The 25556-nt window shown below is 38.4% G+C and overlaps 1 protein-coding gene across 1 annotated transcript in view; it reads right to left on the bottom strand.

The window, feature by feature from the left end:
* Tmtc2 (transmembrane O-mannosyltransferase targeting cadherins 2) overlaps positions 1 to 25556 on the bottom strand; it is a 412694-nt gene that overhangs the window by 190600 nt on the left and 196538 nt on the right. Inside the window, exon 3 of the mRNA XM_052753250.1 lies at positions 15970 to 16798. Coding sequence (XP_052609210.1) covers positions 15970 to 16798 — 829 coding nt within the window. The remainder of the gene's footprint in view (positions 1 to 15969; positions 16799 to 25556) is intronic.

Raw genomic sequence — 25556 nt, forward strand, 5'->3', positions numbered from 1 at the left:
AAAGACCCTTCACAGGACATTCAACTCCATCTAACATGTAGCCACTGAGGAGAAAGTTGAACTTGATTCACAATGAATTCCTCTTGCACTTGGTCTACAATCTGCCAGGCTTTGATTTACGTTCTTTGAGAGGAATATAATAATTGAAAATAATTGAAAAGAACAATTATCTCTTGTAAAGAGAAAATTAAAAGTAAGGTCCTTCTAGAAACTGTGAGTCATCTACAGCAATAAATACCTCCAACTTTTCAACATTCTCATTCAGATTTTTAAGAATTTTTAAGTGTTTTTAAGTCTACAGAGTAAACTCAAACTGAAATGACTGCAATTTTCTGTCCCTGGTATTTCACAAAATCAATCCAAGTAAACGAGCTTCTGATAAAAGTAGTCACTATATATTAAAATTTGAAGAAATTATATATATATATATATATATATATATATATATATTCATTTACTGTCAAAAATATTGTCCTAGTTACTCACAATTTACCATACACCAGTTTGAAATAGTACTAAGAAGATAAATCTCCTAGCATTAACATTTAACCTTTAACTACTTAACATTTAGGTTGTCAATAAGGCAACAATCATGCCTGTTTGGGTTACTGTCCAAGCATTTCAGTTTCACTAGAAAAATGGACAGAGTCAAATTTAGCAAGGGCTGTTGCTCTCAGCTAAAATTTATTTTTACCTTATAAATTTAAACTATATCTTTAGACCATACATAGAAAAACACTAATATGTAAGACTTATCAACAATTAAAATACTTCAGTATATTAAAAGGAAAAATCCCAAAGTTTGCTTTCTCCAATTTTGAATAAGTTGTGTAAAATCAAAAAACTATTTTTTCCCAAAAAATGATTAGAAGTTGTAATTTTGCCAGAACTTCCTTGCCAGAAAAAAAAATGCAAAAATAGACTTGTGCCTAAAATATTGGTAAGAACTGTTTCTATCTAGATTAAACACCATTCTCAGGCAAAATTTTGTATGCGTCTGATCTTTCTTTAAAATAAGGACAACACATACTTTCCTGAGGTGACACTAAAAAGTTTTAGGAAACTCATAGACACGTCTGCTCTGTCTGATTCTGGAAGTCCTTTATATTTGAACAACTGTAGAATGCTAGACTTCAGATACATTCTGCAGACAGTGTCATCCAGACTATAGCATAAAAAGAGAATAACGCCAAATATAAAGGTTCATCATGTAAACTTTCTAATATGAATGGCAATGGAATTGGGATTTCCCATAAGAAGGGAAACTGAGCAACTCAAGTGCATGAAGGTCAAGATGAACGTAAATGTGAGTTGTGGTTTCCTTATTTTCATTCCTGCTATAAGTAAAAACAATGGAGGAGGTCACTATTTGTACAAAAACTTTTTTACTGACCATATAATTATCCCTTCATATGATTCTAGGGACAAGAGAAGTCATTTCATCCCACAAGAATTTATTTTTCTGAAAGTAAGTATGCCTTGGTTAACTACAAATGACAGCATAATATTGAGTGGCAGGTAAAACAGTGTCTATTTCAAACATTAAATGAAAGACATAGATGTGATTTAATATGATTCATTGATCCAGAACATATAATCCACATGTTTAGATGCAATTATAAATTTTATTTCCAGTAATGTCCTTGTATAAAAAGCAGTTTTACCCTTGCTACTCTACATTTGGGACTCCAAATGGAACTCTAACTCAATGTATACTTATTTTAAATAGAAACTAAATGTTTGGATAATTTCACTCTTTCAGGATATAACAATTGTGTCTTGACAATGTTGTTTGACTGCAATGCACCAATATTTACGTGTACATTTTGATATTCACATATACCTTCTTGAGTTTTAATATGAGTGTACCACCTAAGAGTGGTTCCTTGGGAGTTGATAATAACATCAGCAAACTCTACCATATTTTAAACTTTAGCTGTGATTCACCCTTCCATCCCCAGCCAAGATAACTGGCCAGAACTGTTCAGGGTACCTGAAACCAGGTTTTACCTGCATTTGTTCTCACTCATTAATTTCTCATTTGCATTGAATTTTTCAGTGCTTTCAATTTTTTTCTGCCATCTTCCTAATAGTAATGTAGCCTATAAAATGTTTCTCTTTAATTAGCAATAGTACTTTGTATAAAAAAAAAACAGTCCATATATTTATACTGTTCTAGTATAATGACCGGTCATGGGGGAGGAATTTGGGAACAACCAAGCATTAAATCTCTCCTCAGATAGTTTAAGTAAACCCTTGTTGTTAATAATACTGTCAAAAGAAGTTAATCAAATACCTGAGGACTATATATTAGAATGATATATGGATTGAATCTCTTTATATCACACTAAATTGTTTCAGTAAGGACTTGAACAGCTGTATCAACTTCCCCCAAAGTGTCTCAGAACCACAATCCTACAAGGAAGAAAGGGAGACTGTCTTGACTCCTGTAAAGTTGCTTTGAAATGATAGAACGTCAAGAGTAAAGGGAATTTTATGTACATCATTGTGACTGGCAAGAAGAAAAATGCAGAATATATGTGTTTGTATAAAATAAGTTATTAATATGCTTGTGTGTAACGAGGACGTTAGAAGAGTAATTACTGTTTTAAAAATGGTGTTCAGTATTTACAAATATATGGACACCACCATTCACTCTTCAGTGTAAGAAGGAACCTGACTCAAACCAACAATGGAAAAGGTAAGAAACATTCCAAAACAGAAGCAGTACTTGCAATATTGGAAACTACCAAAGCTCGTCTATTGTAGACCACTTGTTCTGTGCTAGTGTTCCACTGATACACCAGAGAAGCAGAAAGACAAACTTCTCATCACTTATCTTTACTACACACTCTAACTCACAGAACCCTGATGGTCTGAGACTGTAAGTTGCCTTGCCATTCTATGCAAGTTAAGGAGAAAAAGAAAACTGAAACATCAGTGACCTATTCGGTCAAAATCTAACTTGGTTGATGGACTGGACCACTGAAGCAGCTTTCTTTCTACTTTAACATTTCCAGTGGAAAACTTTTCAAAACTAAAGTATGCTGTGGGATGGTCTGTATGGCAAATTGCTCTGATTGGTCAATAAATAAAACACAGATTGGCCAGTGGCTAGGCAGGAAGTATATGCGGGACTAACAGAGAGGAGAAAAGAAAGAACAGGAAGTCGGAAGGAGACACTGCCAGCCGCCGCCATGACAAGTAGCATGTGAAGATGCCGGTAAGCCACAAGCCACGTGGCAAGGTATAGATTTATAGAAATGGATTAATTTAAGATACAAGAACAGTTAGCAAGAAGCCTGCCACGGCCATACAGTTTGTAACCAATATAAGTCTCTGTGTTTACTTGGTTGGGTCTGAGTGGCTGTGAGACTGGCGGGTGACAGATTTGTCCTGACTGTGGGCCAGGCAGGAAAACTCTAGCTACAAAAGTACATGCCTGTGATGCCTCCAAAGAAGACACTCAATGTCCAGTGTGATTATTATTATTGTTGACATGGATTATGTGATTTACAATAGCTGGATGAATTATCAGTGTGGCAGCCAGTATGACTGGGAATTGGAACCTGTATAATTTTGTCATCAAAAGAAGTGTCTGTTTATCTTATGTGTGTGTGCAGCTGTACATGCTCACATGAATGCACATAGGATTGTGTGTGATCAATTTGTTTTTCTTATTTAATCAATCTGTACATAGTTTCCTAATTGGACATTTTTTATTCTTTAAGAAACTCTTAATAAATTGTTTTTTTTCATGTTTGCGAGTAGATACTATATATTTACATGATATATTCTCTTAGATAATATTCTTGTTTTGAAAATTAGAAGTAAATTTGACAATGATTAACAAGTATAAAAAAGAATTTCTTACTCAACATCTAACAGGTATCACAGTTTCCTTCTGCCACATTTTTATAGAAATACACAGAAACATTTCTCTACATCTGACCCTTTTAAGTAATTATCTGACTTGATCATTTCATATTTTTCCACTATTGCTTTGGACTTAGTGGGTTTCTTTTAAAATCAATGATCAAAATAGGTTACTGGACAGGCGGTGGTGGCACACGCCTTTAATCCCAGCACTTGGGAGGTAGAGCCAGGTGGATCTCTGTGAGTTCAAGGCCAGCCTGGTCTACAGAGCGAGTTCCAGGAAAGACTCAAAGCTACACAGAGAAACCTTGTCTAAAAAAAAAAGAGGTTACTATATATGAAAACGGCTAAAATTGTATTTTTAAAGGCTGATGGCATTTGTCCTATTGAAAATGTGATCTATGTATTACATTATCTATAAATATGTAGTAAGAAAGTAACATAATTATCTTCCTGTGCTTTATATGAGTCGAATATTTGCAATTTAATTTGCACATGGTGACAGATTACATTGATTGTTGAGATTTAAAATCACCATGGAAACACACCTCTAGTGTGTCTGTGATGAAATTTCTAGACTGAGTTAACTTAGGTAGGGATACCTCACTTATGGCATGGTCTATACCATTTCATATATGTGGCTTCTGGTCTCAATTTAAAAAAAAAAAAAAGAAAAGAAAAGAAAAAAAGAGTATCAGTGTTCACCTCTCTCTCCATCCTGACTATGGATGCAATGTGACCATGTGCCTCAAGCACCTCTACCATGCCTTCCCCACAGAGCTATGGATGACCATAGCCTCAAACTGAGAGCCAAAATCAACCCTTCTTTTCTTCAGTTACTTTTCTCAGGTACTTTATCTCAGCAATGAGGAAAAATAACTAATTAGCTTTTTCTAATAACTTTCTGTTCTTTGCTTGACAATTAAATATTTCAAAATCTCGACTATAAGTTAAAAAAAACATAATTTTCAAATCTAACTGGTAGCCCTGATAACTCCTTAACAGATTCTTTAGTTTAACATCCAAAGGATACCTTTTCTGAAGAATCCATGAAAATACTAATTTAAAAAAAATTTAAAGAAATTTTTGAATGCATATATTAACAGTTATGAAAGTGAGGCAATTGTAAAGTCTGCATACTATAGGAGACTGGGAATCCAGATAGGCAAGCAAGCAGTGAGGGAAAGCAGCAAGGTATAAGGATGGCTTCCACTTGCATACATTTGTCACTATCCATCAAATTAGTAAACTGAATGGTGTAGACTATCATCAACACTAATTATAAAAACACAAAAAACAGAAAATCTTAAAACTTGAAATAAGAAATTTCTGGCGATCAAGATTACCTACAAAATCAACTGTGATGGCTCACACTATTGTTGGTTGTTTTTTGGCTCTTTTTTGGAGGGTCCTCCACCCAGCTCCTAAATAAATCACACACAGAGGCTTATACTTAACTGTAATATGCCTGGCCTTAGCTTGGCTTAGTTTCTTGCCTGCTTTCCTTAACTTAAATTACCCCATCTATCTTTTGCCTATGGCTTTTCCTATTCTCTTACTTCTGTAAATCTTACTCTTACTCCATGGCTTGCTGTGTAGCTGTGTAGCTGGGTGGCTGGATGGCTGGCCCCTGAAGTCCTCCTCCTTCTCTGGTTCCTAGCTCTTTTGGCTGCTAGTTCTCTCCTCCCGGTTTTTTCCTTTTCTATATACTCTCTGCCTGCCAGCCCTGCCTATCCTTTTTACTGCCTTGCTATTGGCCAGTTCTTTATTAGACCATCAGGTGTTTTAGATAGGCACAATAACACAGATTCAAGAGTTAAACAAATGCAACATAAACAAAAGTAGCACACCTTAAAATAATATTTCACAACACACACTTTCAAGCCCAATACTTATCAGGGCTTGAAAGCTGAGGCAGGAGGATTGCTTTTAGAATTTAAGACTAGCCTGGGCTACACAGAGAGTAGGCCAATCTAGATTGCAGAATGAAACCCTATCTCAAAACAATGATAAGAAAATTTACCTGCAAGTCAGAGTGGCAGCAGGTACCTGTAACCCTAGCCATCTGGGAGCTGGAGGCCACAAGATGGAGAGTTTAACACCTGCATTGGTAATTTAAGACTGTCTCAAAATAAAGCATGGTTAGGTTGTCAGCTCATTAGTAGAACGCTTGTTTAGTACAAATTGAAATCCCAAGGTTCAATATCTAATAACACAAACACAAAGTTATCCACAAGCTTAGTAGTATAATTCACACTGTGTATTCCTAACATTTTGGAAACAGGGACAGAAAGATGGACTGCCTAGACTATATATTAAGTTATGGGCTATCCTGTGCTACATAAAAGATACCTGATTTTGAAAGGGGAATCTATCCAGAGAGAAACCAATAAAATGCAAATACCTAATGGTGAAGTGTCAAAAGCTTTTGAGACAGATATACGGAAGCAAAGGTATCTGCATGCATAACTTCTACTTCAAACACATTTGTGGACCTAGCACAGAAGGAAAATTAAAACTGGAAAGGAGCAAACCTGAGCACTGGGACACAGTCCTCAAAGGTACTGGGGCAGGACATTTTCCTTATCTGTGAAATAGGTACTTCTTGATACTATCATTTAAAGTACACAATTATAGCAAGCATACATACACATATTTTCTATAAATGCTATCTGTAACAAGCATATTTCGATAAATGTTTAATTAAGGAAGAATGTTGCAGCATTTTGAAGAAACAGAATATGTAAGTAAGAACAATTTAATATCAGACTTATCTTAATCAGAGGCTAAACAGTCTCAATTTCTTCAGAACATAAACCATTATAAATATAGCCTAAGGTAATGCTAATTTCAGGACAGAGGGACTTTTAAAAGTCTAGAAACATACTAGAATTTTATTATGAATAATCTCACATACAGAGTCAGTAGAAACCAACAACTTTATCTATAAAACACCTTTGGGCTATGTGCATATGCACATTGCACCTGGTGAGAGCTTGTTATTTTTATTTATTTATTTGTTTACTTTTTTGGTTTTTTGAAACAAGGTTTCTCCATGTAGCTTTGGCTGCTCAGTAGACCAGGCTGGCCTCGAACTCACAGAGTTCTGCCTCCTGAGCGCTGGCATTAAAGGCGTGTGCCACCACTGTCAGGCCAGGGCTTGTTACTTTTTGGAAAAAAAAAGTGTACTTATAGTTAGTAGAGCTAGATAAGGGGGAAATGTGTGCATTGTTTTATTCTCTTTTTGTTAGTTTATTTATTTATTGAGATAGAGTCTCACTCGGTAGCACTGGCTGGCCTGAAGCTCTGCTTACCTCTGTCTATGTGTTGTTTCATTCTTAAAGGAACAACAGGTATAAACATTTGTAGTTCTGTGATTTCTCAAGTCCAACAGAAAAATGCTTGCACTTGATTTTCTCAATACTCAAATATTTTTAGAGAGCCTTTACCAATAGTTTGATCTATCCCAGTCAATGAGACAGTTCCATTTCTTCTGAGTCCTGTTGTTGCTGTTGGTTTTGTATGTTTGTTTGTTTTTTTTTGGGGGGGGCAGGGTTTCTATGTGTACACCTGACTGTCCTGGAACTCAATCTGTAGATCAGGCTGGCCTCGAACTCAGATCTGCCAGCCTCTGCCTCCTGAGTGCTGGGATTAAAGGTGTGCACCATCACCATGCAGCGGAGTCCTGTTATTTACATTATTTTGGTTTTGCTACACAATAGACAGGGGCTAAGAGATGGACACAGAATCCCTCCATCCTCTGGAAGCGCTTACCTCACATTAGCCTCTATGAGTTCATTTGCACTACCTTCCATCTAATAAGGCTGTTCAAAGTCTGTTCTGTTTTGTTGTGGTGGTGTTTTTGTGTTTGTTGTTGTTTTGTTTTGTTTTTCACTGTTTAAAAGATTTTAGTCCTGCCAGACAACCTTGAAATACAACAGTTGTCTTCCTTCTTGACTTCATTGATAATTTTAATATTTTATAAAATCTGAACCTCTTTTGAAATGTTTTCACCTTCTCTTGGAAATGCCATGATAAATTACTGGAGAACTAGAACTCTATTTCTTCCATGTTTACAAGCTGGCTGCTTGATTACACTGTCCCAGAGTTAAAGAGGAAGAGGATTTTCACTTAGAACTTAGACTGCAAGGCCACAACTGTCAATTTTCACATGGCTTCGAGATTTAGAGTTCAGGCAAACTTTCAGTTATTTCCCAAACAAAATGTGTGTGTGTGTGTGTGTGTGTGTGTGTGTGTTTAAATTTGAAACCATATGAAGTTGAAAGCGAGTAGTCACTTTTACAGTTATCCAGAAAGAAATAAAACTTGTCAAACTTGGGCTGGAGAGATGGCTTAGAGGTTAAGAGCACTGACTGCTCTTCCAGAGGTCCTGAGTTCAATTCCCAGCAACCACATGGTGGCTCACAACCATCTATAATGAGATCTGGCGCCCTCTTCTGACCTGCGGTCATACATGCTGTATACATAATAAATAAATAAATCTTTAAAAAAAAAAAAAAAAAAAACTTGTCAAACAACACAGAACTGGGAATAGGGATCCTGTCTACAGCTTTCTATACAGGCATCGTAACAAACTTTATTTACTTTAATAAGAACAAATGCAGGATGCTTGGATAGTCACTGAGAGCTACAAATATGAGAACCATTGTATGCCCATCTTTTAGAGCTGCATCCCCACATGCTTACATGAGAAAAAGGGAACTAAGAACCAACTTTAGCCTGTGAACTTTTCCTCAGCTTAATCTAAACTACTTAACTGTTCATAATTTAAAAAATTATTTAAAACAACCAAAAATCATAGCCATATGTTTGCTAAATCGAACCTAAAGCCCTGGTCTTGTTTATATACTTGTTTTGGTTTCTTGAGTTAGAGTCTCATGTAGCTTGGGCTGGCCTTGAACTGTGTATAATTGGGAGGCCCGAACCATCGCAGAGCAGAAGCGCACGCAAGCTGTGTGAAATGAGAGACACGCAGTACAGGCCGGACAGTCAAGGCAGCCAAAGCCAATGCTGTCAAGCTCTACCCAGGTATAGAGACAAGGAGCATCAGAAACAGACAGAGGCCAAAGCGGAAGAAATCCTGCAGTTAGCTGCTTCGTGATGAAGTCAGAAATGCTTTTTGCAAGGAAGTATATGTATCAACTAGTTTACAAAATGTTTAGCATTAAATTAATTAATAAATAAATAAAAACTTTCAACTGCTGTAGAATATTACTTCAAGGTGTGTTACTTTTGTTTATGCTCTGGAGCATATGTTTAATGATGCAGAGATGTGTTTGATTAAATAAAACTGACCTGTGGTCAGGAGGCTGAGTCAGCAACTAGCTGACAGGAAGTGGCAGGGAGGATCCAGGTGAAAAAGGGTTTATAAGGAGGGGTGAGGAGAAGCAAGAGGGCTTTTTGGAGGATATGAGAAAGGAAAGGAGGTGAGCTACTTGCTATTTAGCCTGAGGAGCAGAATTCCACTGTAACCTTTGAATCTTGAGTTCTTTAGAGGGACAGAGGTTTAGTTAAGTTCCCTTCATAGCTTTTGCAAGAGTTGGAGCCAGAGGGAACAGAATTCCCTCCAGCTATGGCCCCTGTGGCCTAACCTCTGCTGATAGGGCGGAGTTGCAGATGCTGATTCGGACAGCTGTGGCGTAAAAGGCAGAAAGAATTTTCAAAAGGACAACAAACTACAACATATCTTGTCATTTAGGGCAACCATCATAGAAAATTTCCCCTACTTAGCACAGAAATGCAAAATCATTGTGAAATTGCCAGTCTACAGTAGTCATCCATGTCCAGTAGTTTGGTTTTTGTTAAAATACATTATCAAGCACAGAATGAGATAAGACATTCAGTTTACATAGTCTAAATCCATAATTTGTCTCCACCATCCAGATTTAAAGCATAAATTAGCCACACAGTCACTGTGACAAGCATCACCCATCATCATTTGCATCCAATCAGCTAATGACTGGCAGCTGTCTGCAGGATATATAATAAGGGCAGCAGTTTTAATATATAATGCTTCACGAGGCTTAAAATCATATTCTGTAAGCACACATGGCAGACTGAAGTACTTGCAAATTTTCAAAAGCCTTCCAAGGAAGAAAGAAAACAAACTCAACGCATAGTCTCGGAAATCATTCTGAAATGCTGGCTTTCAAAGGTTTCTAATCTTTTGCTAGACTTAAGTAATGCGACAAATTGAACGAAGTCTTTTTTTTACAGAAGAGTCTTCCCCATCTCATAATTGCTGAGGAAGTAACTGAAGTCGGAATTATAAGTGCTTTACAAATAGGAAATAGAAAAAAAAAAAAAAAGCAAGAGACCTAGATTGAAAGAGTTTTGTCTGTTTCAAAAAGGAAGCCTTTGTCACAGACAATCGTCCTGAAATACAAAATGAACCATATTCCCAGTCCTCCCAATCACATTTGAAAGCATCCCCCAGAATCTGGTTCATCAACAGCAAAATATTTCACTTTTCCTTATGTCATGCTTATATATCCTACTTTTAAACTGAATATGAACCTCAAGGACAATGTAATATTTACTGTTTAATGTATCCTTTACTAAATGCTTTCTCTCTAGGAGACATCATCTTTATTGTATATGCAGCATCTTCAACGTGTGTGTGTGTGTGTGTGTGTGTGTGTGTGTGTGTGTGTGTGTATGTGTGTGTATGTGTATGTATATGTGTGTGTGTATATGTGTGTGTGTATGTGTGTGTGTATGTGTGTGTGTATGTGTGTGTGTGTGTGTGTGTGTGTGTGTGTGTGTGTGTGTGTGAACATACATGTTTATGTGGGAATGTGTCCATGCATGTGTATATACACCCATGTGGAGGCTTGAGGACAACTCCATGTGTCATCCTCAGGAGCACTATACATCTTCTTTAAGATACTCTCTCATTGACCTGAAACTTAACTGCTTAGGCTAGACTTGTTGGCAAGCAGGTCCCAGGGAATCTTCCTATCTCTGTGTCCCCAGCATTACTAGGAGGACAAACGCAATGTCACCATGCTTAGATGCTTTGACATGGGTTCTTGGAACAGCAATCATGTCCTGACACTTGCAAAACAGGCACCTCACTGACTTAGTCACTCTCCCCCTGCCACATTGTCTTTGTTTGTTTGTTTTTTTTTGTTTTTTTCGAGACAGGGTTTCTCTGTGTAGTTTTGGTGCCTGTCCTAGATCTCGCTCTGTAGACCAGGCCGGCCTCGAACTCACAGAGATCTGCCTGGCTCTGCCTCATGAGTGCTGGGATTAAAGTCATGCACCACCACTGCCAGGCCCCATATTGCCATTTTTAAGTGCAAAAGCCCCAAGCGTCTTCTATCAATCTTATAGTATGTATAGACAGTACATTCAGACAGTAAGCAACATCATGATGAGTGCCATGAGAAAGGCGAGGGATGGAAAGAAGACAGGGGATCTTGTGAAAGAGGCGTAGCTGTCGTTTTTTAACAGGTTTGGTAAACTCACAAAATGCATCCTGCTGACACTGGAAGCTTCGTCTCAGACCTGAGGAAGATGTGGTGCCGAGACTATCTAAGAAAACCCAGTCAATACAGAAGCAACGACGAAGACACACGTTCCCTGGTCAGAGCTTCTCAGACAAACAGAAGGCATCGAAGCCGCTTTCAGGATTGGAGTGGAGCAGGGGCAGGCAAAGCTGCTGGACATACACTCCTTCTCTGTGATTATGTTTTTGCTTTTGAAAGAAATGAGAAATGAGTAGAAAACTGTAGGGTATGGAACACCGCACGTCCTGACGTAGTTCCATAGGGTTACTAGGATTATGGTTAAGGGTAAATTACAGGGCTATCACAATAGCATGTCTGCTCAGACATTAGAGAAACTGAAATGGCCTCCCTTGTCCCAACAACAGAAAAACTGAAGCAAACTGAAAGTCAGTAACATCATGGAATCATCAGCTGACTACCATTACAAAGCTGACTACCACCCTGAAATTTGGAAACAAGGCAAAGCCAGAGAGAGGAGCAGAGGGGATCTCCCCAGAGCAGCACTGTGCGAGTTAGAAAACTAAGGGGGTGCCTAGCAATTCTGACCAGTTGACTTCATTTTCACTCTTGTGTCTCGGGTAATAGAAGGATGTCCCCTGGCTGGTTTTATGTTAACTTGATACAAACTGGAATCATTTGAGATGAGGAAATCTCAGTTGTGAGAAAATTCCATGTCAGGCCTTTGGTGCATTTTCTTAGTGATTGATGTGGGCAGGTCTGGCCCATTGTGAATGCTGCTACCCCTAGGCAGGTGGCCCTGGACATATAAGAAAGCAGGCTGGGCAAGCCATGGGGAGCAAGGCAGTAAGCAACATTCTCCATGATCTCTCTATCAGTTCCTGCCTCCAGGTTCCTGCCCAACTTCCTTTAGTGATGAACTGTTAGGTAGATATGTAAGATGAAATAAACCCTTTCCTCCCCAAGTTGCTTTTGGTCATGGAGTTCTATCATCACAATAGAAAGGCTAACTGAAGCAAAGGAGGAGACTGAATCTGGAATTTTCACACAGCATCTTCCATACAGAGGTCTACCTTCTAATAGAAAGGAAGCTCCTAGAGCCTGTCCAGATAGGTGCAGCAGAACATCAGCTGGGTTGAGTCACTTCCGATGTCCCTGTCTCAACAGGAGGTGGGGCAAAGTCATAGTTATAAAAGCTGAGACTCACTCATAAGATAACAGAACATCTTCAGACATGTATGAAAGGGTCCAGTATAGCAGTAGTATATACTAAAATATTAATATATGCAAAAATAAAGGCCAAGTCTTTACAGAGACCCAAAGATAGTGAGACAAAATGTAAAGAGAGAGAAATTTGATACCTCTGGGGTCTAAACATTTTAAATATAATAAGACTCCAATCGCAATGAACATAAAACCCCACACTGAACTCTTCATCTGTGCTATAAAATACATCATGCCTGAAATAAAAAAAAATTACGCCGGGCGGTGGTGGCGCACGCCTTTAATCCCAGCACTCGGGAGGTAGAGCCAGGCGGATCTCTGTGAGTTCGAGGCCAGCCTGGGCTACCAAGTGAGTTCCAGGAAAGGCGCAAAGCTACACAGAGAAACCCTGTCTCGAAAAACCAAAAAAAAAAAAAAAAAAAAAAAAAATTACAAGGCGTGATGAAAGAGCAAGAAAACAAAGGAAAGAGTTCAGGTAGGAATCTTTTAATAGCAGCCTAGTGTGGTGGTTCTCAACATGTGGGTCGCGACCCACAACTGGGGAGGGTCACATCTCAGATATTCTGTATATCAGATATTCTGTACATTATGATTCATAACAGTAGTACAATTACAGTTATGAAGTAGCAATGGAATAATTTTATGGTTGGGGGTCACCACAACATAAGGATCAGTATTAAAGAGCTGAAGCATTAGGAAATTTGAGAACCACTGCTTTAGTGAAAGATGATGGCAGCTGTGCCCGTGGGCATAACCATGGAGGTGGTATAATATGGTCAGGTGCTGCATATTACTGATGACACAGCATGAAGAAATTACTGGTAGAATGGATACGGGATGATAAAAGAAAAGGGAAGGCAAGAATAACTCTTGAGTTCACAGTCACGCTGCTGGGAAAATGGAGCTGCCATCAAGTCAAACGCTGAGGGCTGCAGGTAAGGCAGCTGGCTGGAACATGGTAGGCCAAGTCTCAATGTGCTTTTACTAAATTCTGCTCAGCAAAGCATTCATCTAAGTCCTCTTGTTAAAATACCTAAAGCATATGCCACTTATGAAGCCCTATGAAGAAGGGGATATACAAACCAAGTTGCTTACTAGATAGTTAACTATAGTGATGAAGAAATAACAAAAAAAAAAATTTAACCATACCATGAAAACACCAGTTTAAAATCATAACTATTAGGCATCACAATAGTTAATGGTGAAAATGACCAATGTGGTTAAAAAGGCTTCTACCTTCTGTGCACCAGAGAGCCCTACTATGACCTTGGCATCTGAATATTGCCCACCCTCTCTTTCAGAGGAATGGCATTTGGCTGGATATTTTGACTTCCATAGATAATATTTCCCAGTCTTTCTCACAGAAAGATGTGGCCAACCATCTCTGGGCAAACAAAGTATATACAATTCCTCCAACATATCTTAGAGAGAATGGGTACACCCACATTCTACCCCTCCTCTCCCTCTCCCTGTCAGCTGACGTGCTGATGTGACAATGAGCCATCTTGGACCACATGCTCAGGGTGACCCATTGAGATGGCATGGGAACAAACGAGGAACAGGGATCCTGGAAAGCCATGGCGCCATCTTATCAGCTCCAAGCTGCACATATTGAGATTGCCACATGAAAGAATACAACATCTATCTTCCCAAAGCACCTCTTATCTGAGCCCTTCATAAGAGCAGCTTAGCATGAAATATAGCCAAAAAAAAATTAACAAACCCCCAAAACAACATTGTGATTCAAGTAACATGCCGGGGGATTTTGTTTTAATTCCTTACATGCATCGGTTTGAAATGACAAGAAAATACCCTGGCAACATAGACTTGTTCTAAACTTGTATAGACCACCAAAGAAAAACTAGCTGAAAAGCATTCCACAAAAACTGCAATATGTTTTTTTACAAGTTTTTGGTTTGAGCACTCTCCACTACTTAGGAAAGCCATATTACTGATTTTTCAAAGAGAATTAAAGAATTTCATGGCATGGAGTAGCTCAACTCTTCCTTCTATTCTCATTAAAACCCTCTGCAACCCAGGTCAGAGAGATATCTCAGCAATTATGAGCATTTGCGGCTCTTGCAGAAGATCTGGGTTCAGCATACACAAAGGCAGATCACACCTGTCTATAGTTCTGGTTCCAGGAAACCTGATACCCATGTCTAGCCCCTGCAGTCACCAGATATGCACATAGTACAATACATACATGTAGACATTCACACATAAACATAAAAGAAGTACTCTTTCAAAAAACGTCTCTGTAACTTACTAAAAGCTATAAACAGAAATAATTCCTTGGCATAGAGAATTGTGTATGTACTCAACAAACTCTTAGCTTGACTTGCAATAACTAACAAGGATGCCAAAGTCACTTCTGAGCATCTTGATCTATGGAAACATATTCCAATCTATTAATAGGCCATTTCTTGTCCATTTGGAAGCATTTTGCCCCTTTGATATTTTTTTGATCTTGATGTAGAGTTGTGTCAGAAAAGATCCAAGTTCAAATGTGGACCGACAGCTATACCTTAAAGGCTAAGTAAAAAAATTACTTCGAAAAAAGAACGACTATCAGGTACCATTTATTGTGATGTATTTCTGCACTAAAAGTGCATCTTATTTCCTTTTTTTCTCTTGTTTCTACAACTATCTGAATTGCCTAAACTGTGATAACATCTTTTGGTTTATCATTTTGTGTTTTAATAAAAACTAGATTCTGCTATGTCTATCAATTTTGAGATTGGCTAAAATAATTTTTTTCTACAATAAAAGCAATAAAGAAATGTATAATCTGTATTCTTATTTTATAGGAAAAATATTTTTCCCTTAAATTACTTAAGAAATCTTAAGAATTGACTAGCTGCTTGGAGGCCATGAGCATATTTAACCTCTGCAAATCTTAGTGACCCCCAAACCTCCACCTAAGACACAATAATATGAGACTCAGAGGCAGCTTGCCTCCAAGTCCTGTGGTCTTTCCTCAGGCAAAGCTTGAAAAACCAGACCTATAGTATATTTAAGTGATATAAACTTGACTTTCATTCTACAATGAAAGAGACAATTATTAATATTTTAAAGTGAAGACGGTAAGCATTCTTCTAAACTCTTATGACGGTCTTTATTTCCAGTCAATATAAGTTCTAATTCTTCTGTGGAAACATAACCAAGAATACTAGAAAATAGTTACCTAGTGTAAGCATGGAATGCTGAATATGTGTCTCAATGGCTTTCATAATGGGTCTACAAAAATAAGGATGGAAGGTACAGGTTTCCCATAAAAGGATCTCATTTGTAACACTGTGTTTTTAAGGCAAGAAACAACGACACAAGAAGGCTGAAAGCGTTGTGTCCAGGCAAAAACATAAAATGAAGCATTTACCTTTGGCTGGGTTTACTTTTATCCCTGACCTATACAGCATCTCCTCATTTTGCCAGTCTCCGTTCCTGATCGCAGTCTTGAGTCCATAGAAGACAATTAGCGTTGCTGTAGCATAAAAAACCAGGCTCTTGAGAAACCTCCTTTGGACTTTGACATAAAGGGCTCTGGCACCCACTGTGATCAGAAGGCAGAAGCCCATACTGGGGATATATAATACTCGCTCTGCAATAACAAAGCCAACATAGAAAAACAGGTTCGTGGCAGGAATAAAAGGTATTATCAACAAAGATAAGGACAGAATAACAATGTTCTCCGTGGAAGGGAGCTGAGTTCTCTGGGATACACCATTTTTAATGCCATTCTCTACTTTGGATGCAAAGCTCGGCTTCATTTCTGAGTTCCGGTACTCCACATCTGAGTGGCAGCTATGGCCATTTGCATTCTGTTTGCCATTGGTCACAGCTCTCCCATTACACTCTCCTTCTAAGCTTGGGTTCTTCAAACCACAGTAGGCAAGGAGGAGAAGTCCGGAATAGAAGGCCACAGTGTGTAGGTTTCTCCAATCACAAACAGTTTTGAGAAGAGGCACAGCATCCATGGACCAATCAAAGCTCAGGGTGTCTGGGCAGAGCAACAGCCAGAGGTTCTTGGTAGGCAAATAGAAGAAGGTGAGCGTGCGAGCCAAAAGGCTGTCGGAGTCAGCCGCAGGATTGTCGGAGTTGGAAAAGCTTGGTGGTTTGTTTCCCATCCAGTATAACCGGGCACCCAAAAGGCTGGTCCCCCAGAAAGTTAACAAGCTAATGCTGAGAAAAAGAGACAAGTTCTTCCTCTGAAAGCAAAAGAGAGGGAGAAAAGTCAACATTATCATCATCATGACTGCAACACGAGAACATTTCTTTTAACATTCCGAGCTGAAATATGTTTTTAAAGGGGCACTTAAATCACAGCATTAAGTCTCAAATGTATGACTCCATTTGCATCTTTTAAAAATAATGCTTAGGGAAGTATTCATCTTTAAAAAAAATGACTGGAATCCTAGGTTGTATATAACTTTGCAGAAATACGTTTTCCTTCTGATTTTCCCTTTCTAAAACACTGATGGCCAACGCGTCTAAGTTCTGACCTCTATAAAATAAAATCAGTGTAGTTCCCTCAAAGCGTGAGGTCACAAGGAAAGAGCTGTGCTACAGTATCTGGCACTCTGTGAGCTATAGCAGTCACCTAATGACTCTCTCCTTTCATATTATAATTTAGGTCTCACAGAGAAAGCAAAGAGCAGCTGTATCTGCTCAGGTCTGAGGCACCAGGGCCTTTAGCCACATCCATGCCTGTTTCAACGTCACCATCTTGAATCACCTTTCAGAATGCATAAAGCGGGTGTTCAACAGCCGACTCACACGGCCACTACACTAGTAACATATAATGTCTAAAAACACTCCTCACAAAGATTTTTTTTTTTTTACAATGTTCGGTCTTTACACAAACTTTTAATAACGGATTTCCCTATTTTTTTTTAATTTATTTTAATTTATTTTGCAATACAATTCAGTTCTACATATCAGCCACGGATTCCCTTGTTCTCCCCCGTCCCGTCCCCCTCACCTTCCCCCCAACCCCCCCCCATTCCCATCTCCTCCAGGGCAAAGCCTTCCCCACAGACTGAGGTCAACCTGGTAGACTCAGTCCAGGATTTCCCTATTTTAAGGGAAAGAAAATTCTGCAAGTCAAAAGCCATCCATGTTCTTAAAATTGTCCTCGCCAACGCCTTTAACCAGAGTAAAACACACCTGAGAAGGGCTGCAGTCTGATAATATCAGCAACACAGAGGCTGAGGCTGGAAGGTCACAAGCTCAGGATCAGCTGCAGCCACATAGATCCTGTCAGCGAGGCATCAAAGGTAGGGATGTACCACAGCAGCAGTTTATGTGCTGAGCAAGTACATGGCCCCGTGTTCAATCCCTAGTAAGTAATAAGCCAAAACATGTGATGACATCTACCAAGCTAAGTCCAAAGAGGCAGCAGAGGACATTGGAGGGGCAGATGTCACAGCCCCATGTTCTCATACACTCATTCTGGCACAATGGTGAGGTCTGAAAGTGGGGAAATAGATGGTACTATTAAAGGAACACTGAGTCAGTAAATTAATATTAAAATGCTGCCAATAGAAGAAGAATTCCAAGCCTGTGGGATTCACTACCATGTATAAATTACTATCTGGCAACTTACATGTCTCTAAATGCCTTTTCAATGAATGTTATAAAAAGTGAAAACAAGTGTGCTTCTAATAAAACCAAGTCTCTATGCTAATCTCTGGTCACTCATCCTTTGAATCTTTGCTTCATTTTCTTAAGATCTTCAAATGTTTTAATTTCTTTTTTTTTCATTTTTTTTTTGTGTGTGCGTGTGTGTGTGTGTGTGTGTGTGTGTGTGTGTGTGTGTGTGTGTGTGACAGAGTTTCTCTGCTTACTCCTTGCTATACTGGAACTCACTTTGTAGACCAGGCTGGCCTTGAACTTACAGAGATCCATCTGCCTCTGCCTTCCTAGTGCTGGGATTAGAGGTGTGTGCCATAATCCCCTGATGAAAGTTTTAACTTCTAACTTAATTCCTATAGTCTGATTCATGCATAAATTCAAGTTAGGAAAATTTCATTGAATCAAATATTGACTTTTTTTCCTTAAAGGCAGTTTCTTCCATTGTTGTTCAGGTTTACCTAATAACTCAAAATATTCCAGCCACAATGGTAGAGGCTACATAACAGCAGCTTTGATTTATCTATTTTTTTGTTCTTTGTCTAGTGTATCAAAACTATCCAACATTGTTGTTTCTGAGATAGACAAGATGCAAATATTCCAATGAGTTGATATCCAAGACTTAAGAGTTAAAACCAGCAAACACACACACAAAGAAGTGGAGGTTTACACATGGGACACTTTAAATATGGTCAGAGTACAACCACTGAAACATTAGAAAAGAATGCCATTCGGTTGTGAGTCATACTTAGTTCATTCAACACATCACCAAGCCTGCCACTTGTGACAGGTGCTCTTCTCTGCATGGTCTACACAAAGGACAAAAGAAGAATGTGAGGTCCATGTTCAACTGTCACATACTACTCTGTGTGCAGAACACTTTAGGAGGGCAAGAACCGATTCTTGGCATTTAAAGACACAAATGCCCCAGCACTAGAATGGAGACTCCAAGAACACTGGCTATTCTACCAGAGAACCCAGGTTTGATTCCCAGCAGCCACATCACAGCTCCACCTTCAGGAACTAAAATCTCAGGGGACCCAATGCCCTCTTGTGGCCTTCATGGGTACTGCATATACATGGTGCACAGCCTTATGCTGGCAACACACCCACACATTAAAAAAAAAAAAAAAGAGTAATTCTTTTTTCCAAAAGGAAAGAAAAATATGCATTCCCTGATCTACGTAAAATATTTAGGTGATATCAGTGCAGCCTAAACTGATAATCACCCCGTCCATAACTTCATAGTCTACTTCTTATTCTGACACTGAAATTCTGTGATTAGGACCTTTGCTACACAGACATTTAAGGCAGATTTTCCCGGGTTTAAAAAAATAATAATGAAACATAAGCCATGCTCCCAGGCTCTAAGACAATTTGAATTCTTAACAAATGAGTCAGGAAATCTAGGATACAAAGGACATGAGACAATTATAAAAGGCAGAATTCAGGGATGAAATAGCTAAATCATACTGCAACATGGACATGGGGCTTACCCTAGAATTCTTTAATCTCTTAACCAGGAATCACAAAATACTGTAAAAGATAGTTATAGTAAAAATATATACCCCAAATAAATCCAAATTTTAAAAACAAGAATTGGATTTAAATGTCATTGAAATTATGTTAAAAGAGCAATCAAACATGTTGGGTAAAAGGGTTATCCTATAGCATTGGTGAAAAATTTGTAAACTTATAGAAAAATTAACAATTTCTACCACCTATAGTTGGCATTTGTTATATATAAGCTCATTAAACATGTACAGGCCTGGGCTGAAGAGACGGCCCAGTGGTTAAGAGCACTGGCTGCTCTTCCAGAGGTCCTGAGTTCAATTCCCAGCAACCACATGGTGGTTCACAACTACCTATAGTGGGATCTGATGCCCTCTTCTGGCATAAAGTTGTACATGCAGATAGAGCTGAATGAAAGTTGTGTGTATAACTCCACTAATCTGCTGACAGACACGCAGGTGATTCTAGAGCTGGGCTACTAAGAAGGGCGTTGCAAGAAAAAATAGATGCAGTAGGGCTGGAGAGATGGCTCAGAGGTTAAGAGCACTGGTTGCTTTTCCAAAGGTCCTGAGTTCAATTCCCCGCAACCACATGGTGTGGTTCACAACCATTTGTAATGAGATCTGGCGCCCTCTTCTGGCCTGCAGGGATACATGCAGACAGAACACTGCATATGTAATAAATAAATAAATGATAAAAAACAGAATCACAAATCTAAACTTATAAAAAAAATAGATGCAGTAACACCAAGCTTAATCAGAAAAGAAAAAACCCAAGAACTTTTTCTACATGACAACTGCATACTTATACTTGTATATACTGGATTCAAAACTTGCCTTTTAAAAATATTCAAAACTGCCAGCAATCTGCATTCTGATTATTGAAACAAATACCTTATGTGCTAGGCTCTACACTTTATTATTTTAATTATTATAGTTATTTTTACATTTGTTTCCCATTAAAATATTTTATTATTATTATTATTATTATTATTATTATTATTATTATTTGTGTGTGTGTGTGTGTGTGTGTGTGTGCGTGCGCGCGCGCACGTGTGCGCGCGCCGGGGTGGGTGGGGTGTCACAGGGTTCCACTGTATATCCCTGATTGGCCCCAAATTTGCAATAAAGCCTGGAACTGAAAGAGATCGGCCTGCCTCTGCCTCACATTTGCTGGGGTTAAAGGCATGGTGTTGTAGAATATTATTTCAGGGTGTGTTACTTTTGTTTATGCACTGGAACGTTTGTTCAATGATGCAAAGATGTATTGGATTAAATAAAATTCACCTGCGGTCAGGAGGCTGAGTCAGCAACTAGCTGACAGGAAGTGGCAGGGAGGACCCAGGTGAAAAAGGGTTTGTAAAGATGGGTGAGGAGAAGCAAGAGGGCTTTTTGGATCGAGCAAGGAGAGAAGGGGAGCTACTTGCTATTCAGCCTCTGAAGAGCAGAATTCCACCTTAACCTTTGAATCTTGAGTTCTTTAGAGGGACAGAGGTTCAGTTAAGTTCCCTTTGTAGCTTTGCGAGAGTTGGAGCCAGAGGGAGCAGAATTCCCTCCAGCTATAGCCCTTGTGGCCTAACTGCTGCTGGTGGAAGCAGAGCTGCAGTTGCTGATTTGGACAGCTGTGACTTAAAAGGCAGCAAGAATTTTAAAAATGACAATAATTGGTGCCCAACATGGGGGCACCAAAATACTGTTTGTATTTTACTCTTTTTAGGGGGCCCGTCACCCAGCTTCCAAATAAAATTCACATATGGAAGCTTATTATTACTTATGGATGTCCAGCCTTAGCTTGGCTTAGTTTCTTGTCAGCTTTCCTTAACTTTGAATTAACCTGGCTAGCTTTTGCCTCTGGGCTTTTCTCATCCTCTTACTTCTATAAATCTTACTCTTACTCCATGGCTTGCTGGTTGTGGAGCTGGGTGGCTGGCCCCTGGAGTCCTCCTCCTTCTCTGGGTCCTCCTTTCCCTCCTCCTCCCAGATTTCTCCTTCTATATATTCTCTCTGCCTGCCAGCCCCACCTATCCTTTCTTCTGCCTTGCTATTGACCATTCAGTTTTTTATTAGATCATCAGGCATTTTAGACAGGCACAGTAACACAGCTTCACAGAGTTAAACAAATGCAACATAAGCAAAAGTAACATACCTTTAGATCATATTCTACAACAGCATGGGCCACCATGCCTACTCTAATTCTCCATGTTCTACTAATATGTATGAGTACTTTATCATGCTTACCCTGACTTTTGATAGAAAGCCCCTTAAGTTGACAAGAACAATAAATAAACACAATATACAAAGGTTTGGACAAATACTTTCCAAACATTTGTTTTATATCTGATATACTCAAACTGAAACATCTATGACGCTTCAGAGCCTAAGATTTGTAGGCATAAGATAAATGATTAACTTTGACTCTCAGACTTTTAAATGTCATTTCCTATTTACCTTTACATTAATATTTTAAATTTTGTTAAGCTGAATCCTTATTCCCAACATCCCCCAAAAAGTCTTATAAAGAAAATAATATCCACATGTCATGAAGGAGTCATATACAAAAACTTGACTGAGGCTACACACAGAAATGTTGCTTTATATCTCCTAGTGACCATGTTCACTGTCTGAGTCTCTCTCTGTGGGTCTATCTGTCTGTCTTTCCCAGTTCCCCCATCTCCATATAAATCAGTTTCATAAATAACAGAGCAACATTTTTTTTCTTGATACAAATCCACTGTAAGATAGAAATAAACACAGGGAAACCAATGCATGCTTACCAAACCAACTTGGACAGAGTTTATGCCAGCTAAGAAACAGATAGTATTTCTTTTAGTTTTCACTAACCTATTTGCTTACTGACAGATCTACAACATAGGCTCTAAGTATGCAATAAGTTCAAATATGCTCTTGATCCTTTTGAAAACTTTTTCTTTACAATGACAAGGAAAATCAACTCTAGTCTCCATACTTCTAATGTGAAATTTGTGGGATTTTTCAGGACTACCAAGATATAGAAAAACTATATAATGGAAATAAGCTACCAATGTAAGGTTTATAGTTGAAAACTTTCCCACTTAATTGAAAGACTAAGTTAATAAAAGGGCAAAACCATAGCTTAATAGAGAAATAAGTGAAATTTATCTCAAAACATCAAAATGACCACTTATCACCTGGAATATAAAGGAAAGGTAATAAGGAGACCTTGGCATGGTCATTGGTGCTGATACTTTTGTGGAGCCCTGAGATCCTCTTTGAGAAAGATAAAAAGGGGGGAGGGAACAAGAGAGAAGCAAAATGAACTAATCCATCTACCACAGCTCCCTCTGTGGTTCATGGAAAATTGCTCTTGAAGAACACAGCTTCAATATAGCCTTCTGATCTTAGATTTTCAGGGACATGAACGAAAAGAAATATGTAAATCTCAATGAAACAAAAATGTAAACATTCTGCCTTGGAGTATTACACCCATCATGAGACTCATTTTTGGCAAACTAATGAGAATAAATTACTTAAGCATAAGGCTCATTTAATTCCAAATTAAGCCCTTGGCAATGATAGTGCTTCTAAGAATAAAGTAGATAAAAATCAGTTCCTGAAAGAGAACAGAGGGAAGGCTCTGCAGACATAACAAACCATACACCATCTATTTTCTATCAACCATTTATCACTGAAGTCACAGCTTTCCTTTCCTCAAGAAGACACGATTTCTCTCAGCTCTCCTGTGCCCCAGATAAGTCTCACTGTATCTTTACCTCCAGATATGAATAAAAACCCACTGTGGGTTGAACATGTGACAAGAAAGAATGTGTGGCTAAAAGGATAATCGGAACTTATCTCTTCCTAGAACATACTTTTGTGGTTAATCAAAGTTTTTCTGATGATCAAATTTGTCCATGAAGGTAGTCTGCTTCACTTTAAAAGAAAATCAAAGTTTCCCTAATAAAGAGCTGCCTATGCAAGATGAGGAATCTTCTTTCCTCACACCCAGAAACAGATAAGAAGGAAGGATTTTTATGTCTAGTATTTTAAAAGATGCAAAGAAAGTCAAAGACTGATCTTGGTCAGTTTTTATGAGGAAAGAATCTGAAAGAGGGGGTAACAAAACTTCTTTTCATTAAAATAGCATTTATTTTTGATTGTGAGCCTAGCCTTTAATGGCACGCCTTTAATCCCAGCACTCGGGAGGCAGAGGCAGGCAGATCTTTGTGAGTTTGAGACCAGCATGGTCTACAAAGCGAGTTACAGGAAAGGCGCAAAGCTACACAGAGAAACCCTGTCTCGAAAAACCAAAAAAAAAAAAAAAAAAAGTAGCATTTATTTATTCTGACTCTGTAACACACAATAATGTTTCCCATTGAATTCAACTAGTACAACTAGAAATCACTAGTACATCAGCTAAACATATAACTTAGTTTAATACATGAATTATAGATTAAAATTCACTTATGGCAATTTATAGATAATAATTCACTAAACAAAAGGAGACAGTGGACATAAAAATCTAAAAGGAGAAAGTGGACATAAAAATCTAGATATCAAAGCACACTAAGGGTATCTGAGTTAATGAAACATGATTTTCTAAGTAAAGACTAATATACATATCTTATTTAGAAAAATTAGTTGTAAAATAGATGGAGTTTTCCATGTGTGTGATGAACATGTGTAAGCAAATGTCTGTATGTACACATGGTGTGGCCCAAATTGGACAACCAGGGTCTTTATTTTTTATTCTATAACTTATTTTTTTGATGACAGTTGGTCACTAACTTGAACTTACTGATTGGCTAGACCAGGTGGACAGTGAGTCTCTGGGATCCCCCTATTTGTTTCTCAGAGCTAAGATTATAGATGTGTAGCATGAATCTTAAAAGGTCTTATCAATAAAAACAAACTCAGAGCCAGGTATTGGGGTGAACGCTGAAAGATCAAAGACACAGAACCAGCCACAGCTACCTCACCTTGCCAATTCCTCAGCTGATCCTGTTTCCTCAGACTGGAAGCTTCTGAGTCCTCATCCAGAATGAATCTCAGTTGAACTGCTGCTAAAAGCCTAAAAGCTTAACCAGCCTAGTTCCTGATTTTCACGCCTTATATATCTTTCTGCTTCCTGCCATCACTTTCTGGGATTAAAGGCGTGTTTCACCATGCCTGGCTGTTTCCAGTGTGCCTTTGAACTCACAGAGATCCGAATGGATCTCTGCCTCTGGAATGCTAGGATTAAAGGTGTGTGTGCCACCATTTTCTGGCCTCTATGTCTATCTAGTGGCTGTTATGTTCTCTGACCCCAGATAAGTTTATTAAGGTGCACAATATATTGGGGAACACAATATTACCACAATAGGTGTGTGCCAGCATGCCCAGATTTTATTACTGGGAATCTGAACTCCAGTTCTCATGCTTGCACAACGAGCACTTTACCCACTGAACCATCTCCCGAGTCCTCTTTTTCTTACTCCAATTATAATCAAACTATTAGCCCATTTATAATTCCTCATAATCATTATCTATACATTCAAACCTGTATGTAAAAATGATCAATTCATTTAGAATAGAAAAAAGTTGTAGGGAAAGGAAATCCAAGAGGATCATGTAGCATCAGAGTTGGAATGTTTCATGATTTTACTTAAATTCTCATTAATTTTTTTTGCTTATTCACATCTTAAGTGATTGTTAACCTATATCTGGATCTTTGCTTTCTAATACAACTTTCTAATAATAATAATAATAAACAGAGCTTCTTGAAAACATGAACTGATTCTAGAATTAGAAGAGGAAATACTCGAGATAAGCTCAGAGCAACCTGTGAGTAACACTGACATCAAGGATA

The sequence above is a fragment of the Peromyscus californicus genome, unplaced genomic scaffold (genome assembly GCF_007827085.1).
Source record: "Peromyscus californicus insignis strain IS unplaced genomic scaffold, ASM782708v3 Scaffold_24__1_contigs__length_46423439, whole genome shotgun sequence".
Taxonomy (NCBI): domain Eukaryota; kingdom Metazoa; phylum Chordata; class Mammalia; order Rodentia; family Cricetidae; genus Peromyscus; species Peromyscus californicus.